Below are 15,076 nucleotides of genomic sequence, written 5' to 3' on the forward strand. Positions count from 1 at the left end.
AGTTTTCACTCGGAGCAGGAGGGGGGGCAGCCAGGAGTGGGATGCTGCCTTCAGGGGCTGTCGGAAATATTCACACCCAACCAAAAAAGGATTTAACCAGTGAGAATATCACATTAAACAAGTACCAGTGTTGAGGAGTAGTAGTTTGAATTCATTTTTGTACTACATTTAAATTTGCATAGTGTTTACATTTTTTTGTGTAGTTAACCACAAAATTTACAAACAATTTTGGCCCATAAAAGGAGAGGAATTATTTTTTAAATTGTGATTTCACCATTACTTCCCTATTGTGGTTGACCCATCTTTTGATTTAATAAGCAATAATTAGCAATAATCAAATCTTTGCAGCAACATCCATATCCTCCTGTACTGAAGCGTATTGTTTTACTGAGTAATTTTTTCTGTTTTTCTGTGTTTTTTTTTCCCTGTTTTTCATGGTAATTTTTTTTCTGTTTTTCTGAGTATTTTTTTCTGAGTTAAGAGAGCAATAGAACAACAGACGCTTTCATTCCTTTGATGAGAGCTCGATATGATGGAATATAATATATGTATATACATATATATATATATATATATATATATATATATATAGTAATATATATATATTAGTGTACTGTGGTCCCACTACCACTAGATGATACAAAAAAGTGTCCACGAATGAGGACAACAGGTCCAAGTTAAGTAGAATGAAGTTTAAGATGAAGTAAAAACCCAAAACATAGTAAACCATTATATTATATATATATATAATATAATGGTTTACTATGTTTTGGGTTTGAGACACTAGGAGATACTCTTGTCTTTAAGTCATATAGATGGTGTTATCATTAGTTTGTCGACTTTACGCAGGCACCAGTCACTTGCAGGTGCCAGGTGGGAGCTTCTCGCGAGATTTTGAAGTATCTTGTTTCATCGTTCAGGAAAAAAAATTACCACGAAAAACAAAAAAAATTACTCAGAAAAACAGGCCTTTTTTTATTTGTCAAGTGAATGCAATACGCTTCCGTACTCCTGAGACCCTGTGTCCTCATATGTGGACGTCACATTTTGGATTTACTTCATCTTAAACTTCATTCTACTTAACTTAGACCTGTTGTCCTCATTCGTGGACACTTGTTTGTGCCATCTAGTGGTAGTGGGACCACAATACACTAATCCATGTAAAAACAAGATGCCAGCCATCTCTGTCAAGTCAGTCTGCAGCTGATCCCGATACAAATGTGGAGATGGTCCAAAACATGATCACATTTTATGGTTGAAACTTGTTTATTTAATATCAATAATGTTTGTAGTTCAGTTTGGCAACACATTTTAGCAACAGTAATAAGCTAAGACAGTTAATTAGGGAGTACTTGTTCGAGGACATCCAGACTTTATTGTTGTCTCGTTTGAGGACATTGGGACTTAATTATCATTGACAATGTTTTGTTTTTTATACTTATCGGGTCCTATTGATCCCAAATAGCTAGGAGAAATTAAACAGTCATACATACACGGTCATAAGTCTGGACATACATGGATGTAAACTGCAACTTGACTGGTTGACGCACAGAGGAGTGTGTGCTACATCTGATCAGGTGCCAAGTCAATAACAAAACAAGCAAGTCAAAAGGAAGACAACATAATCATCCATAAAATAAATAAATAGTGTAAAAAAAGAATATCAAGCTGTACTTAATTTTGTACTAATAAGTAGTGGATTGCACTATTTAATAAATAGGAGATTGCACTTGGATTGATGGACACTGTATATAAAACCAAAGCCGACATTACTTGCACTTTTTCTGAACACTGGAATATTTTATTTTTTGGATTTATGTAGGACCTATGAACAAGTGGGCACTCTGCAATAAACTCAATTGACTGGCTTTTTTTTTTTGCTGGTGAGGTTTTTTTAGTATTATTATTATTATTATTATTTGTATTAGAATTTGTTCTTTTTTTAATTTTGCAAAAAATGGAACAATTATAAATAAAATGTATATATGTAAAAATAAAAAAATAAAAAAAAAATAAACAACAACCATTAAGCACTGAAGCCAGATTGTAAAATTTCTATCCATAATTGTTGTCATTGTATGATTATGTTTAATTCAGTTCAGTAGAACTTTATTTATCCTGAAGGAAATTGTTGTGCCAAAGAATGCTTCGTTATAGTAACACAAAATACAATAACAATTAATACTCATTAAAGAATGAATAGTAACAACCAGAACAACCAGTGGGTTCCTCAGGTCAGGCTCACACGCTTGGCCCAGTTTTTAAAACAATAGCTTATTAAATATCAGTCAAAATATTCAAAATATACAAGATATGAAGTGAACCACTGGCTGATAGAGTAACACTGCAGTAAAATAAGTACAAGAGTTACTAAAAATTAACTAAAATGGTTGAAAAATGTTGCATTTGTTGCCACCTTTAACTTTGCTGTCACAGTGCCATATCCAATTCAATCTTATGATACACATTAAGTCTATTTATTTCACATCCAATCTTAAGCACTTCAATGGGAAGGGTTGGTAAAAGGCACACACAGCTTGGGACATTCTGAGGGTCATTGAAGGCAGCACAGAAACCGCAGGTCTGGGGAACAAGTGGGGAATAAGGGGTGATTATCCTCAACATGCCAAAACTACTACATAATGAGAAACAAGCTTTTTAGAGGCAGAGGGGCGTAATTTGACAGAGGCCGCTGAAACTAAGACATCAGCTCTGAAATTCAAAGATACAATTATATTACTTTTAGTTTGTGTTAGTTTCAGGGTCAGGTCAGTGGTCTTCAATCATGGCTCTCCAGTGATATGAACAGAGGGAGGTACTGGGCCCTGGGTGTAAAGCTGCCTGTTTCACCAGTCAAACTAAAACTATTTTAGCTAACTAGTAGTTTACATCTTCAGTGTGATGGACACTATTCCTTCTTTAAATAAACCATTCAAAAATAACTGTCTTTCAGTTAAACTTTTGTGCATTCAGTGAAACTGGCTTTGGTCTGACTTCCCTCCTCGTGATAAACTACAATTAATATATTTCCAGCCAGGTGATTTTTGTGATGTCTAAACTATCCGGACCATTATTTGACAACTGAGATTACTTGTTTGAAAAGAAAATATTTATCATGTTCCCACGACAGCTCAGTCACCAGAAGATTTCTTTGGCATTGTATGTTACATTTGCACATTTGCATGTTTTCTATGTACCTTTACAAAGTTTCTAAAGTGATGTAGTGGGTGGGCCGACTTTTTCATCTAGAAGTGCAGGGGATGTCATCGCTGTGCTTTTTAGTGACATGTTGCGTTTTTCAAGATGCTTCTTTTGCGACCCATCACTGTTTTTCCAACAACTGTTTAGGCACCAAACGTGGGTGTTTTGTAGTGATCTGTTGCTGGTTTTCCAGCTGCTTCTTTGATGACCTGTCACTGTATTTCCAGTGGCTTTTCAGGCACCACGCGCAAGTATTTTATCAGTGGCTTGTTGCTGATTTTTCAGATGCTTTGAAGGCACCAAACGTGGGCATTTTGAAGTGACTCATCACTGTTTTTCCAGCAGCTTTTTTAGTGACCTGCCACTGTTTTTCTACTGACTTTTATCCACTGAACATGGGTGTTTCTTAGCAACCCATCGCTGTTTTTCCAGCAACTTTTTAGGCCTCAAATGTGTTTTTTGTAGAAACCTGTCGCTGGTTTTCAAGCACCTTTTTAGTGACCCATCGCTGTTTTTTCAAGTGGCTTTTTAGCTACTAAATATGGGTGTTTCTTAGCTACCCATGGCTGTTTTTCCAGCGACTTTTTAGGCCTCAAATGTGGGGTTTTGTAGTGACCTGTCACTGGTTTTCTAGCATCTTTTTTAGTGACCCATGACTATTTTTCCAGTGGCTTTTTAGGCACCAAATTTGGATGTTACATTAGTGCTTGTCACTGATTTTTGAGTTGTTTAAAAGGCACCAGACATGTGCGTTTTAAAGTCACTCATCGCTGTCTTTGCAGTGGCTTTTTGTAGAAACCTGTTTCTGTTTTTTTCAGAAGCTTTTAGGCACAAAACTTGGTAATTTTTTAGCTGCCCATTGCTGTTTTTCCAGTGCCTTTTTAGACACCAATAATGGTTGTGTTTCAGATGTGGATGTAACGTCATTTTTCCAGCGGAGACTGTGCCCTAAAAACAGTTATTTTAAGCCAAAACATGGACTTTTCCTAACCATAACCAAGCTATATTTGTGCTCAAACATAACAACACCTTAACCGCAGCGTTGTTGAAATGTTAAGTTTCAACGTAGCCACTACATAATAACATTTAAATGTAACATATCTGTGGTTTGCACGAACATACGATGCCAACATTTATTGTGGCGACCACGTTGCCTACGCATACATGTAAAATGGATGCTGTAATAAGACATTGTTCACTGTTTTAAGATGAAATTCATGATGCAAAAATAAACCCAAAAAGACACCAGAAGCACAAAACATTTTAACATTTTTATTATTAAAATATTCACCTACAAAATGGCCTATAAACACTATTTACAGAAGAGCGAGCAGTGATGCCTGCTAAGACACAGAGAAAGATATTTATACACAGACAATACTGCGCACCATTGTCAGAGGAAGAGATGAATTTCTGAAGTGTGGAGAAAACATATATTTCCCATCGTCATTATCAGGAGATCAGGGGGGCGTGTATCAAGAAAAGATTGGAACACTCTACAGTTATTTCCCTGAGGGACAAAACCTGCAGCTGAATCACAAATAATAAAAACCTCTCCTAATGTGTCAGCATGGACATGGAAATGAGGTATATAAGGTCTCTGATGCAGCACAGTGGACTGCTCACCATTAATATTTGCATACATATGTGTTTGTACCAAAGATCAGTCACCAAACGTCACAAATGATAAATGATCTGGACCATTTTTTCATTTGATTGACTGAAGTCCTCTCATGAAGCGCAGCGCTGCAAACACAGCTCTCAGGAATGAACAAACACAACCTCATTTTCAGATGAATGATGATCTGCTTCTAAAATGTTACAGTGGGTTCTGACAGCACAAAAAATGACCATAATCAGTTACTTCAAGTAGATTATAAACACCAAAATTGAAGTTAGGTTTTTTCACATGACAGTGACGACAGTCCTTTCATCAGTATCCAAGTGCTCTAGAAATAAAAGAAAGAAAGACTCATTTTTAGGAGAGTTGTTATGAATCTTGTGAGCTTCTACAGCGCCTAAAATATCATTATGTTGATTGTGTAAAAGAAAACAAACCTTTATTGTTGTCTGTTTATTCTTCTGCCTGTTAAGGAAGTTAATATCAGTGTGTGAAAAGAACTGCATTGGTTTATTTGATGAACTTCAACACTGTTCAGACAGCTTTTTGAACTCACTCTGACTTTTCTTTGGAGGCGTCGGTTCACAGATCTCTCGATAACAAACATCCTGCTGTACTTTGTACGTCCTTTTGTACCTGTGAAGAATAAAACACGGATCCATCAGTTAAAAATAATCTCTGCTTTTCTTCAGCAATTTAGAAGCTGAAACACCACACTTATCATGATGGGTATCAGCATGCCTGATGTGACTTACAGGTAGTGACACACTCCACCCTCCCACACAGGCACACTCTTGGTTTCAGAGTAGAGACGGGTACAGGGGTGCGGCACTCGTTGGCACACTGTAAACAGCGGGTCACACAACATGAGGTATGAATGTTGGAAATACTGTCAGCAGGGAAAAGTCTGCTGGATGGTTTAGGAGTGGTGTGAGAAGGAGCTGGGCCCTTCTCTCTGGCTGATGGATGGTTTTAGGAAAGGAATGTTTAAACAATCTGACGCTGGATGTTTAGGTGAAGGAAAGGACTCAAGAGGGGCGAGTGTGTGTCCAGTGTCTCCTCATACACCGCTTTATCAACATGTGATTATCAGTAAAATTAAAGTGTTTTTTTTTTTTCATAAAAAAACTGATGTCTATGGAGGATGAAAAATGACAATAATCAATCAATAAATAAAATAAATAAGATTCATAACCAGATATGGAAATAAGTAGAGAAATGTATAGATAAATACATAAATAATCAAATCAATACATAAATAAAATAATACATAAATTCATAACTAAATAAGTATGGAAATAAATCAACAAATGTACAAATTAAATAATAAATAAATAATTATAAATAATATTAAATATTATAATAAATAGATAAATGCATAGATAAATAACAGGAATAAGATAATAAAGGAACAAATAATAAATCAATCAAATAAATGCCAAACTAAATAAAAAAAAGAATATATGAATAAATTAATGTTGGAATAAATATGGAAAAATAGATAAATAAGTTAATAAGCAAATAAATAAAAGTTAATAATTAAACAGGACAAACAAATAAATATCTTAAATTTGTTGCTACATTTTTGTGCAGCAATATTTATGTATTTCTGTGTCTGTATGTTAATGAGGTAGGAGGTCCTACCCACCGCATCTAATTTTTTTAAATTAATGCATTTATTTATTGATTTACATATTTATTTATTTATGTATGCATTTATTCCTGTATTTGTTTGGAAATTGGTTGTTCCAACATGATCTATCACTCATAGTCCTTCAGTAAGGCCTTGACTTTTGATTTTAGGAAAATATAATTCAAGCTGCTTTTCATAAAGTAGAAAACAACAATCCGAATAATTATTTCTATGAATGCATTTCTCTTAGGGAAGAAATTAAATTGCATTAATGCTTCTGAGTTAGTACTGTATGTACTAATATTGGTAGCGTATAATCAATTACTCCAATAAATATAAATATAGATCTGTGTCCATGACCATTAACTTCAATAAGACACTGTAGCCAATGGATTCCTACTGACTGTCATCTATTTAAAGCAGTTCTGTAGTGACAGTGTTGAAAAGGCAGCTGGCAGTTTTACAGTGTGTCACAGATACATTTAACACAAGCTGGCGACTTGAGTCGTCACTGTAAAGCACATCTTTAAAATTAATGACAGTGTACATGGAGAGACTTCAGTCATCTGCAGATGAGGAATTTAGACTGTTGAGGGATTTGATTTATTTTTTGAGGAGTAAGGCTCCTCTCATTAAGACAAAACACACTGTCTTTATTAATAATATTGCTGTTAATCTGGTTTTTAATCTGGAGCTGTGTTATAGACTTAGCTTTTAAATTTTAGTAATTTTTTTTTTATTTTACAATATTTCTATCCTGGGTGATTATTTTATCTTATTTTATTTTACTGACTTTTATTTATTAATTCAGATTATTATTATTTTTAATAATTAATAATGTTCTTTGATGCCTTAATTAACCGACGAGAAACAGGAAACACAGATTGAGTAAAATCAGAACAAAGAAGGACGTTGTTCACAGATGATAAACCGCTGCCTCACACACACACACACACACACACACACACACACACACACCAGAACATTCAGAAGTTATCAGTGTAACAGTGTCTCTCTCTGAAGAAAAGAAAGTGGTGTAATAATATGGTGCTTTGTGCCTTCGACACCATGACACCATGCTCATGTTGTGCATTCATGCCTGAGCCTCAAAGTTAACCAGGCCGTTTATAAATGTCAGAGGGGTCAACTGTCAGTGAGGCATGTTTCCTGCTTTTAAGAAACCAGAGATCTATACATAGCTCAGAGCTCCGTGACAGTTTACATGATGACATGCAAATCTAACCCAGATTAAACTGTAAATTCACACCTTGAGATGCTTCAGTTACACTGAGAGACAACAGAACAGCTGAGAACACAAAGACAGGACTGTAAACCCTGCTCTAGTGAGGGGACATCTTTCACCAAATTCTCTTTGGAGAATCATGTATATATCTATTTGACTTAGCAGGGATGCTACCAATCAATTTACTGCCTTTTGGGTAAAAGGCACTTGAAACAGCGTTCTATCATCCTTCCCTTTGCTACATAATTTATCCCGTCCATGCTGACAGGAGACGTGAGCTGATCCTCAAGCATTTATATTTAGTTTCCAGTCCAGCTGATGTTTTTCTGGCCACGCCAACTCAACACATGCTTACACGCTAAACTACGAGATGAACATGGTAAACATGCTGCCTGCTTAGATCAGCGTGTTAGCATTGCCACGGAGAGAATGCTAGCATGCTTGTGTTAGCATTTATCAAAGAGAACTCCACAGGGATGCACAATATTGGGTTTTTTGCCAGTATCCAATATGACGGTATATGACAACTTATTTGGCCGATAACTGATACAGATATTGATTTTTAGTGATCATCAAGTCTCCTCTGTAGAGGAACTAACATCATATTATGCATACAGTACGTACTCTCATCGTGATGGCCCACCAGCAGATGGAGACATAATTTAGAATGATTTTCAATGTATGTAATATTTATTCATTGTGCAAAATAAGAATAAGCATACTGGCTGATTCTATTGGCTAATTTTAAAGCCAATATCGGCCGATACTAATGACATGCTGGTATTATTGTGTGTCCCTAGAGCTTCACAGAACTGCTAGCATAGCTGTAGACTCTGAAGGGGAGGCTATATGTCCAACAAACATAGAATATGTATATGTTCCAGACTGTATAAAATAATGGACCCAGACACCGTGAAGTCGGTGTTAGTTAGTTTGTGGACTCCCACTTTGAAGATTCGAGTTTGGCGTTTTGAACGTCACCATGTTGTTTTTTAGCCAGAAATGACCATATTTGGATGAGAGCGTAGGGCTGTGGAGGATCTCACTGTGGATCTGACTTATTAACTGTCGTGACACCTCACAGACAGTCTGTCAATCAAGCAGCCCTGCATTTAAATAATCAAAACTTTAAGCCTTAATATAATATAAAGGGGTGAGGTATATAAAAATTCAACCCTCATACAGTTGTCATGAATGTTGAAATTAGCTATAGAGACCGAAACTGCTTTTGTACCAGGCTGTAAACATGTTTATTTCTGCTGTAAAGTTGGGCATTTTAACATGAGGGTTTATGGAGATTGACCCTGTTTTGGAGTCAGCCTCAAGTGGCCATAAGAGGAACTGCAGTTTTTGGCATTTTGGCACTTCAGCACTGACTTCATTTCTTAGCCTCAGAGGCTGCTGCTTGATATGTTCTCAGGGTCCTATATTCCTCAGCTCAATATCCTCTTAATATGACATATTAAATAGACCTTTCAAAAGGTTTAATGCTCTCAGCAATGTTTTTTACCCTTTGTCAAATGTTTCCCTGTAACATCACCCACCTACAGCTCACAACCCTTCTGATGTTACACTCCTTATATTTACATTTATCATAGTTTTTTTATTCCTTTAAATAGTATGCACCATTTGAGGATGACACATTTGCAATTTTGTTATGCTTGCATCATGACAGTAAAGTTCTGATTAACTGATAGATCAGGTGTTGAAGACAAAAATTGATCTCCCAGCAGAAACCATGTGTTTTAAATCTTTGTTTACAGTTCTCAACATAATATAGAGGCCAAAAAATCAGTAATGGATAAATAAATAAATGTGGATATAAATGCATCATAAATAAATCCATGAAAAATAAATAAAATAATATATCAATAAATAAATGTTAAAATAAATAAATACATAAATAAATAAAGGTAGATAATTAAACAAAACATAAATTAACAAATATCTGAAAATTATTTCTACATTTTGTGAACTTCTATTTATTTATTTCTGTGTCTGAATATTTATGAGGTAGGCGGTTTCTTTATCTATATATAAGGATTCTTTATGCATTTATTTATTTACATATTTATTTAATTATAGATTATTAGTATTTATTTTTCTATTTTTTTTTAATTTATTTATTGAATCTTATGTCATTTTTTGTCCTCCATACCTAAAACATAAACAGAATGAGTAACCATCCGTTGCTCATTTGCCAAAAAGCAGCCTATTTTCATTGGACCCACCCCTCTGTGTGTGTGTGTGTGTGTGTGTGTGTGTGTGTGTGTAGAGAGGAAGCACATAAACTTACACAATTCACACTGTCTGCCCTTGAACCCTGTTGCGCAGTCGCAGATGTAGGAGTCGCCTTCGTCCACACACGTCCCCCCGTTCTGGCAGGGCAGACTGCGGCAGTCCTGTGGCAGCTCTAAAAGACAACAGCTGCCATCAGCGTCCACACAGCAAAACGAGTGTGGGTCTCAAGTTTCACACACACATTATCTACAGCTGTTACACCACTTCCCCCTCTTTTTTCTGCTTTCCTGAATGTAACATCCTGTCTTTCAAGGTTAGCATCCTCACTGACAATTCAATCACAGTGTTTTGCAAACACACATGACATCGATAATAAATGACTCGTCTAAAGACTAATGAGCGGTCTTTTTCCAACAGGACATAAATCTCATGTATGAGCAGCACTACATCAGCTGGAATCAATTACAAGGGCAAATGTGCCACCAAAACACCTACCAGGCTTCGTTCTTAAACCTTCCTCTTGAACCTCTAGTGCAAGGCTGATTTTGTTTGTTGTTTCTTCCATCTTCTCTAATCTTATAGGTGGGTCAGGTTCTGCAAGGCAAAACATTTCCTGTCATGTATCAGTGTGAAACCAAAAAAGAAGAATGATGGGCAAAATTTAGACATCGTACGGAGACTTTAAATGTTATATGTATGCTCCTCAGGCTGGATTAAAGAAACATGACATTAGTGATTTGAGCAAAATCAAATGCAAATGCATATGATGACATCATGGGTGTAACATCATTAAAAGGGGCAGAACAATCCTAGAAAGGAAGCGTATTCTCTTGAGAGTACAAGATAACATCTGTAAAACAGTTCTTCTGTTTAGGCTATAGGCTATAAACCTCTGCACTGGGATGCATTATGTGGAAAAAAGTGAAAATACACTACAAGAAATTATATGAAAATAAATAGAAAATATTTCTTGAAGTTTTCTGACTTGTTTGACTCAATCGAAAGCTGCGAGATAAAGTGGACAGCATGTGTCAGATAACGCAGGTCTGTTTGTGCAATAGCAGAGAGTCCAGTTTACACTAGAGGACCACCCATTTGTCATCCAGACAGGCCATGGTTAGGACCATATGGTTACAGGACCATGGCCTAAATTATTCCATCTGCATCAAGATAAGCAAATAAGATAGTCTTTCATTGTTTGGACATCCTGAGCACACCAGAACTGTTTCAATATCTTGGTTTAATAGATGTCAGACAGTGTCATAATGTCTGGGTGAATTAATTAGCTACAGAGTGAACAACTTTATTGGGTAGTTTGGTCAAATACTGTAAAGACTGTATATGAATACACACAATATTTTAGATAATGTGTCAAACAGTGTTACAGTAGTGACTTCCCACAAAGTGTTTATCACATTGTTGGCACTACTCGTACTTACTGGTCCGATGTCGAATAGCTTTTCGAGGCATGTGAGCGAACTTGGCTGTTATCTTTCCCCTTCTGTCGATGAGTTCTGTGTATCTGCAACATGAATGAATGAATCATTTTAATTGCGTTTATGTGCATCTGGAGAAACAAAGATGATTTCACACAAATGTTCTCACAGTAAATAACCAATAAAGGAATAGGCTGCCTATCCTATTTAAACCAGAGGATAACCCAGAACATCAACAATACCAAAGAAAGGAAATAAATAAATGAATAATCAAAAACATTATAGTCTAAAATCTAAAGTCTCTTAAATGATAATTTCCTTCTCTTAATTAAAAAAAAAGTTGAATACAGACAGGAAGGCTTTTGTTCACAACCCGAAAAAGTACTTCTGATGTTTTTAAATACACAATGTCTAACCATTTTAAGGTGTAGGATCCTATAAACAGCTGATTAGTAGATTCATGATAACCAGCCAACCATAACTCTTTTCTGAAGTTTAATTACAGGGTCTATATTTGTTTTATATGTTTCCCAAATTTTAGCACAGTAGGACATACAAGGCATTACATGTGAACAGTACAATATATATACAAACATTTCTTATTTAACATCTCCCTTGTCTTATAAAGAACAGCAATAGATTTAGATAATTTGCCTTCAATATGTTCTGTGTACAGCTTCCGACATAGTTTATGATCTATAATGGCGCCCAAAAATTTTGTTTCATATACTCTATCAATCCTGTTTTATTTCACAACTAGCCCATATGCCACTTACCACCTTAAATTTTGTTTTATTTTAATTTAGTAATAACTTTTTAAACAGCAAACCATTTTTTCAACATGATCAGTTCCCTTTCAACTCTTTCATGTCATCACCTGAACAAAAAAAATGTGTATCATCCGCAAATGTTACAAATTTCAACATGTTAGATACCATACAAATATCATTTAAATAAAACCATGCTAAGTGATAATTGATTTGCCAGGTGGAAACAAAAGTCTCTGAGCCCTGTCTTATACCCAGCACAACGTGGTGCACAGCACAGTGCAACTGTCATTGCTGTCATTGTTACTGTTGTCAGTTTTACATTCAGTGCCCACATTGTAAGTAGAAAATGTTTGTGCCAATCTGTGCACCAAGGTGTGGTCAGGCACATTGCTGGTGTATTGCCATTTTGAGGCAGTAGAAAGCGATTGCATCGTAGACCAACAAAAACCTGGACTAAAGTCTGTTTAAAGGGCTCCTACACAGGCGGGTTCACAACATGCTTACTCTCTGCTTGTTGCACACACAGGGACACGCTGATGGGTTGCAAGTGGATGAAATAACACATCATTAATGAGGAAAATATCAATGCAATTTTGTAAAATGTGAACGTAGCAGAGAGCAGAGCAGAGCTGCTGTCAGACTCTCCATTAGGAGAGACCCTGTATGCATTTACACACCAGGAGCAGCGTAACTTCACTGATAATTTTAGAAGCTAAGCTTAAGTCTGTTTCCTCTGTCAAGTTTCTAACTGCAGGTTTTAGTTTTGCTGCTTAAATGTCCGACAATATTTGCTGCAGTGACATCAGCTCTTACTGCACTGCTCTCAGCACAGAACTGCTTGCTTCTTCATGTAAATTGCAGCGTGGCAGGTGCAGGCACACCTGGGATTTAAAGGGAATGGTAGATCACAATCTGATTAGCTGAATTCATGTTAAGCCCAAAACACATCTATGACTAATTAAGGGACTAAATAGAACCCCTTTGCCCCTTGCACCAGATTATGCACCACTTAAAGGCGCTGTATGTAAGAATGTGGCCAAAATGGTTACTGCACTCAAATTCAAAATACTGCCACGAGTCGTGTCCGCCCCCCCCTCCCCTACAGATTCGAGGTTGCTGGACAGCGGCACACTGAAGACTGATTTGTTTGCCCACGGACGGCTGCCGTGGCAGGGCTGTGTCGCCGCGTCCGTGATCTTCGGTTTTCCAGCGGACCATTCGAGGAAGTCCGGCTTCTCTGCTGCTAATACTGCTGCCGGGATACAGCTGAGGAGCCGGCTGCTAATGTTATGTAACGGGACACTGCTAATGCTGCTTGCCGTGCTGCTGTAGCTCAGTCGTAACTGTAACTGATGCTGAGACTCTACTGACTGCGTGACTGGTAGACGGCGGTGGGTGGCGCAACAGGCCAAAACACAAATTCAAAACATAAACATGATTTGCGGACCGTAAAATATTTTTTTAAATGCGTATATTCTGGCTGTACTATTGTTGTCAGTGAGATCAGAGTTATATGAACATTATTCCTTAGTCTCTGTGACATATTAGGAGAATTTTATGACTATTTGCTTTAGATTTCTTACATATAGCTCCTTTAACCAGCAAAGTGGAGCAGGACACACCCTTAATAATTATAAACACTCTGTGAGTACCTGGGCAGCTCCTCTGAGTTCTCTGTGTCTGTTGTGCCTCCCTGGTCCTTAGGTTGAGACAGGGGTAGCGTGCGTCCAGCCCCAGCTGGCCTCTCTCTTCTCCCTGATCTCGCCCCCATCGGCACTGGGTCCAAAGGAAATGCATACACAATTTCACAATTCACATATTTGTAATCATCTGTCATTTGATATGTCCAGTGAAGCCACATTTTAAATTTGAGCAAATAGTTTTTGTTGTGTCCCAAACATAGAGTGTATAAAAGAAGTGGATGTCGCCACCCTGACCCTGACAAGCCTCAAGTCTGGTATTTCGGCAGCCGCTGTCTTGGTTTTTTGGAGCCCAGAATGACCATATTTATATGAGATTGTGGAGCTGTGGAGCAGGCCCATTGCTGTGCCTCTGTCCTGATTCATACCCAGCTTTATTGTCAATTTTACTCAAATAGTCGCCCCCTGCTGGCCATTAGAAAGAATGCAGGTTTAAGGCACTTCATCACTGGCTTCACTTTTCAGACCAGGAGACAAGATCCACTTCTTTTACACAGTCTATAGTCTCACACATATGACCTGTACCTGCTCTGCATTCACTTAGGCTAAATATCTGGGCATGTAATCAACACTGTTGATGCAAGAAAGGTAATTTCTACAGCAACCCTCCATTTTTTGGGGGAACACGTCCACCTACATTAGAGGGTTAAGAGAATCACAGACACTCACAGGTAGCGAAGGCTAAGTGTTGAGGTATGCTGTGGATCTGTTCCTGCCCCGTGCTTTTCACAGACGTGAGAGCCACGTAGTAGTGTTGTCCTGGCGTCAGTTCTCGTAGGGTGTATGATCCTAACTTCCCATTGGGCAGGAAGCGACTCCTGGTGTTCAACCCTCGGGTCACGTTGACCACAAAGCCATCTGGGACGTTTCTCGGGTGGCGGCTCCAGGTGATCAGTGCTGAGTTAGTGGTCACATGTGACAGAGAGAGGTTCTGAGGGGGCAGAGGCCCTGAGGGAGGAAACACATGGAGATGGTCAGATTCTTTTTGCTCAGTGTGGTGGTGACTGAGGTAATTATTCTTTAATTCTTATCTATTAATGCTGCAGTGTTATGCTTTAAAATGCTTTAAATACTAACAGCTTTCAAGAATGAATGAAATTCGTAAACACATTTTTGACATCTGTAGTGATATGTCGAGATGTGCACTGTAATGTTTAAATGAGAAATAATGGCACACTAGCACCTCATCAGACGACCAGCAGATGTGTTATCATCATTCTAATGACTTCTG

At 37.3% G+C, this 15,076-nt stretch overlaps 1 protein-coding gene across 2 annotated transcripts in view; it reads right to left on the minus strand.

Moving 5' to 3' along the window:
• Nucleotides 1–4,459: 4,459 nt before the first annotated feature.
• sned1 (sushi, nidogen and EGF-like domains 1) overlaps nt 4,460–15,076 on the minus strand; it is a 40,741-nt gene continuing 30,124 nt past the window's right edge. For both annotated transcript variants that reach the window (XM_033622862.2, XM_033622861.2), the window contains exons 24-32: nt 14,515–14,793; nt 13,798–13,921; nt 11,379–11,461; nt 10,435–10,533; nt 9,995–10,111; nt 5,578–5,665; nt 5,379–5,458; nt 5,260–5,287; nt 4,460–5,150 (exon numbers count right to left, since the gene is read on the minus strand). In XM_033622862.2, the coding sequence (XP_033478753.2) occupies nt 5,262–5,287; nt 5,379–5,458; nt 5,578–5,665; nt 9,995–10,111; nt 10,435–10,533; nt 11,379–11,461; nt 13,798–13,921; nt 14,515–14,793 (896 nt within the window). In that variant the 3' untranslated portion in view covers nt 4,460–5,150; nt 5,260–5,261. The remainder of the gene's footprint in view (nt 5,151–5,259; nt 5,288–5,378; nt 5,459–5,577; nt 5,666–9,994; nt 10,112–10,434; nt 10,534–11,378; nt 11,462–13,797; nt 13,922–14,514; nt 14,794–15,076) is intronic.

This window comes from Epinephelus lanceolatus, chromosome 6 (genome assembly GCF_041903045.1).
Source record: "Epinephelus lanceolatus isolate andai-2023 chromosome 6, ASM4190304v1, whole genome shotgun sequence".
Lineage (NCBI taxonomy): Eukaryota > Metazoa > Chordata > Actinopteri > Perciformes > Serranidae > Epinephelus > Epinephelus lanceolatus.